The sequence below is a fragment of the Beta vulgaris genome, chromosome 5, assembly GCF_026745355.1.
Source record: "Beta vulgaris subsp. vulgaris cultivar EL10 chromosome 5, EL10.2, whole genome shotgun sequence".
Classification (NCBI taxonomy): Eukaryota; Viridiplantae; Streptophyta; class Magnoliopsida; order Caryophyllales; family Amaranthaceae; genus Beta; species Beta vulgaris.
This window is the reverse complement of record NC_079206.1, coordinates 18,197,621-18,202,694: the sequence shown is the minus strand read 5'-3', so window position 1 is coordinate 18,202,694 and position 5,074 is coordinate 18,197,621. Positions and strand designations below refer to the sequence as shown.

Here is a 5,074-nt window from a genome sequence, read left to right as displayed (position 1 = left end):
ACTAAACTTTATGACCAAAATTCTATATGCAAGAGGCTAAAACTGATACCACTGTAGGAATATATAAGTACTATAAAGCGGAATTTCATGAATCATATTCATAAGCACTTAAATCAGGATCACATGCATATATAATTAAGGATCACAAACAAGTTTAGAAATAACCTTTGTAGCGTGATTTCCACAAAGCCTGAATGACTCGGATTGAGAATCTCAGATGTGATTCCTCTACTTAGTCCACCAACCCGGATCAACACTCCACCAATGCTAGTTTGAAAGGAAGAAACTTCTTCTTTGTTTTCTTGGAGTATAACGTGACTTTTGTAGAGAGAGAATAGGAGAGAGAAAATAATAAGAGAATAAACTGACTGTTTACTTTTCTGCCTAACCCAAATATATAAAAGTATTTAGGTCAGATTTCTCTCCTTTTCCCCTCTCTTGGCCGGCCACCCTAGGGCCCTCTTGGGCTCTAGGTTTCTTTTGTTGATCCAAGTTTAATGTGTGACCTTGTAGGATCCGTTACATTGGGCTTCGGGTTTTTTATTTACTAATCCGAAGTTCTATAGCTTCCTCTAGCAAGACGTATAGACGACCCAATATAACGAACTTATTATCTCTATAATACGATCCATTATATATTAGTAATTGCATTTAAGTCGAGGACATAAATCCTTCAGTATGTCGTGAGAAAGGAAGACAAAAGTCCAATTAATCAGCGAAAGGAACATGGTTTTTTTTTTTTATCAACGTGCAACAAACAAAGAATACTTACTTGAACAATTCTTTCCAGAAGTCATTGCCATCATCAATAAGCTTTGCCCAATCTTCCAAGCAGTCACCGGTTATGGTAGTTACGGCGGCGGCCGAGGAGCTGCCATTAGTGTCGTTGTTGCTCTCAAGTTGGTTAACAGTGAAAGGCGCAGGAAGCCTTTTCTCAGCATCTAGGGTTTCGTAAGTAGTATTATCAACAACTGTTGTTGCATGGCTTTGGCCCACATAATAGTTAGGAACTTGGCCAAATCCTAGAGAGCTTGAGTACATAGCATTAATGTTGGTATTTGGAAGAAATGATGAATTATGATTACTATTATTATTATTATTATTATCTGTGTATGGGATTTGGAAGATGTTTTGCTGGAGTTGAAGATGATCATTTGCATGTACTTGATGGTTGATAGAAGTACCGACATGTGGTGGGGGTGCAAGAACTTGGGCGAGATGATTAGCTATGAAGTTAAGTTCATCAGCTCTTGACATGTGAGTTGCAGGATCGATACCCATCTTGAGTAATTTTTTCTTTATATGAGTGTTCCAGTAGTTCTTTATATCATTATCTGTTCTTCCTGGAAGATGTGCTGCAATTTGTGACCACCTAGAAAGTTAATTTGACACAAGAAATAAATAACACAAATTAGTATAGTGAAATGACTAGGAAGGGTAGAGGGAAATTAAAGGGGAATAAAGGGGAAGGGACAATTAAAATCAATGCTTTAATCATTATCTTTTTTTGTCCACACCAAATTAAGAAAATTAAAATGATCTATCATTTTCTCCCCTCTTCTTTCTTTTCACATCTTCTCATCATATGTTTATAATTGTGGAGAAAGTATTGGCGTCTCATCGTGAAAGGTTATGCCCTCTCACATGAATTTTCAAAGTAATCTGGAGGTACAAAAGAAACAATTATTTTGGTAAAACTCACAAAAAGTTCAAAGTTGATACCAAAGTAAGTAGAGTTAAGTATACTAAAGGATATTAAATTTTGCATAAAGTTGCAATTTGGTTACCCGACTTTTAAAAGTTGTAGTTTACTCACTCAAAATACTTTTTTGTTAACACGACCCACTAACTTCCACTAACTTTCTGATTTTTAATTAAAATAATGAAACGCACAAGAATCTAGGGAAAATGCTAATATTGTTAACGCACAAGATATTTAATTAACCGAAAGATTGAAAATGATAGTATTGTTAATTTTTACATTTATAAAATTGTAAAAATTAACAATACTAACATTTTTTTCGTTGAGAAGTGAAAAAGCATATGGTTCTTATCAAAAAAAAAAAAAAAAATTAAATTGTGAAAATGAGTGATGCATCGGCGCAATTGCAACATGCAATCATTCTCATCCATAAAATGTATTAGTCCTATTGATAAAGATGAATTTTGGGGCCGAGGAGGAAAGAGAAGTCAGGGGGAAGGGGGGCAGCGAGAAAAAGAGGATGAGTGTAGCGGGGCAGTGTAGGGGATGGAGGCCAAGGCGGTGGTGCTGGCGGCTGGTTGGTGATGGTGCGCGCGGGGTCTGGGCGACAGAGACGAAGGGGCAGACGGGTGGCGGTGGTGGCCGGAGTTGTGTGTAGTTAGTGTTTGAAACTTTTCTGATTTTTGGGTGGAGATGAATAGTGAAATTAACATACTATTTATAGTAAATTTTAGGAATTAAACTTCATTAAACTAATAGATACTTAATGTTGAAGAATACTTGGGCTTAAGGAGTTCTAGAATGTCTTGGAAAACAAGGAGAGAAAGCTTGAGGAAGAAGATAAATTGTGTGGTCATGGTGATTTTCCATTTTGAAAAATTTCCAATTCTTTTGCTATTACTAAAATTAGTACTTTCCTACTTTCTTTTATTATACCACCATACTAATTTAGCTTATTTTATAAAATACTTGATTTTATTTTGTTTCAAATATATTAGAGAAGCGATTAATAAATAAATAAATTTTAAACAATTTGTTTAAGCTAATTATTAATGTTAGTTAAGTTTAAATTTTTGTGGGATATTACAAATAAGAAGAAGTGGATGTTAATTGGAGAATTTTGGAGAAAAAGCACATTTTTTTGGAGCCATAAATAATCAGATTAAGCTACCGTTAAAAATTAAATTTGTGTCCAAGTATAACTGTAATTCTCGGTTTTTGGGCTACACAACTTTTTTTGTATATTAAATTCAAAGTTAACAGGAAACTTAAAAGAGTTGTGAACAAAGTGCAACTTTTGAAAGTTGGCTGAGCAAACTGCAACTTTATGAAAAGTTTAGTACCCTTTAGTATACTTAACTCTAATTCCCTTATAAATAAAAATATTATAAATGAAATAAAAATAGGTATTATAAATATTTTATTCACTTATTCAATTTTGTTTTTTGAACCTTACCAAAATATTTTAGTTATAATTGATACCAAAATTCACTTACAATTGGTACCAAAATAAGAATTATTTTGGTATTGTTACCGATTTTATCGAACTCTGGTTAAGTTGGTACCAAAATTTAGCGTCTATTTTTTGTATTTTTGCGCGAAATGTCAAAAATACGTCTGACGCCTATCCAAACTCATCATGGGGGTTGTAGATGGAAATATTTGTTTGGCATTACAAGGACCAGAGATGGAGAAAGATAGATAAATCAATTTAAATATTGCGTTGGCTTAGGTTTTAGTTGGCCAAAATAATTTCATTTAGTTTTAATCAGTTTTGATCAATTTATTGTGTAAGAAAAAAATACTAGTGATCAACAAAAATAAGCCAATTTTATTATCATTAAGCAGCTTCAATCAATAATAATCATGTTTAATTAGTAAAAATAATTTTCAATTCATCAAATTAAAGTTTAATTATTTAATATAATTAAGGTGGAGTGAACAAGGTCATAGACAGAAAACGCAACTACATCTACAGCATCGACGAAAACTCTCTCTTCATCTAAACTCTCATTATTATTACATATATATGACCATGTTTACAAGCTCAACTAAGCTTCTGAATTACTTTCAGTCTACACTTTCATGCAATTTTACTCTTGTGTATACGAGCTTATGTAAAAAAAAAAGTTAATAATTAACCTAATCCTAAGGGTGAAAAGGTGCAGATGTCTTTCAATATTAAAAAAAATATCATAAATAAAATAAAAAAACCTTGCAGAAAACTTATTGGTAAGCTTTTTTAGTGATTATACTATACAGAAAAAGTATTGAAAAACATGATATAGCAAATATACGTACTTATTACCAAGAACAGAATGAAGCTGGATAATCAGGTTATCTTCTTCTTCAGAAAACTGACCGCGCTTAATGTCTGGCCTCAAGTAATTATGCCATCTCAGTCTACAACTCTTGCCACACCTGCTCAGCCCCGCCGCCTTCGCAAGAGCGCGCCAACTTCCATGGCTGTGGTTTTGGATGTGAGAGACAAGTTTTTCATCCTCGTCCGGTGTCCAAGGACCCTTCTTTAACCCCCGACTATTACTACAGCATGGAGACCTACCCATCCGTCTTACCTTCGTAATAGTTTTGCTTATATGTTTGTTTAGCATCGTTCAAAGATGAAATTGAAGAAGAGAAATTGAGGAAGAAATGATGAAAAAGGAACTTGAGAGTTGAGAGTACTATATGATCATTTGGTAGATATTATTGGTCGGATTATGCGCGTTATATAGTAGGATACAAGGGCTAAGTTCATTGTAAAAGTAGGGCATATTCGAGTTAGGTTTACATTCTATATTAATCAAGAATGGAAGAGCTTTGTAAACGAACAGAAGGCTAAGACACAGGAGATTCACCTACCAGACAAAGGTGTGTCGACTTCTGTCTCATGTATGGTCCGATCTTGTCAACTTTTTTTTTTTTTTTTGCTTATCTCAACTAATGAACTTGGTTTAAGTTAACTTAGCTTATTAGTCTTTCTTAGACCTGATTTGAACTTGTATAAACATATGTGATATTATACTATATTTGGTGAGTGTGTGAAACCTTTTTTGCTAAACAGAATATATCTGAAATTATAAAATTTAATATACCTTATTCGACCTTATTTGAAATTATCTTATCTTACTTTTTCTTATAAATACTCTAGATAAAATGACTAGAATAGAGACACAAATTGTCGCATCTAGTATATTTTTTTTGGTAAGTAAGAGATTTTATTGATTGAGCACAATTACAAGCTAAGTCCAACAGGACAACACCCCCAAAAACTGCCCTGTAACAACAGGGAACAACACCAAAGAACTCCTCAAAACAATTAAGCTAACCCATCCCACGAAACCATATCTACATCCTTCATTTTCTTAGGTA

The 5,074-nt window shown here is 33.5% G+C and overlaps 1 protein-coding gene across 1 annotated transcript; it reads right to left on the bottom strand.

Annotated features, from left to right (window-relative positions):
- Window positions 1-768: 768 nt before the first annotated feature.
- LOC125497859 (transcription repressor MYB6-like) lies at window positions 769-4,269 on the bottom strand. Its single transcript, XM_048645560.1, has 2 exons — window positions 4,004-4,269; window positions 769-1,372 (listed from the first exon to the last, which is right to left on the bottom strand). Exons 1-2 carry the CDS (start codon window positions 4,267-4,269, stop codon window positions 769-771), a joined length of 870 nt encoding a protein of 289 aa, XP_048501517.1.
- Window positions 4,270-5,074: the final 805 nt, after the last annotated feature.

Excerpts from the sequence above, each read along its gene's own strand:
- LOC125497859 (XM_048645560.1), bottom strand. The coding sequence starts at position 4,269 with ATGGGTAGGTCTCCATGCTGTAGTAATAGTCGGGGGTTAAAGAAGGGT. Across the intron at positions 1,373-4,003 it reads CATTCTGTTCTTGGTAATAA|GTGGTCACAAATTGCAGCAC; the intron begins GTACGTATATTT and ends TTAACTTTCTAG.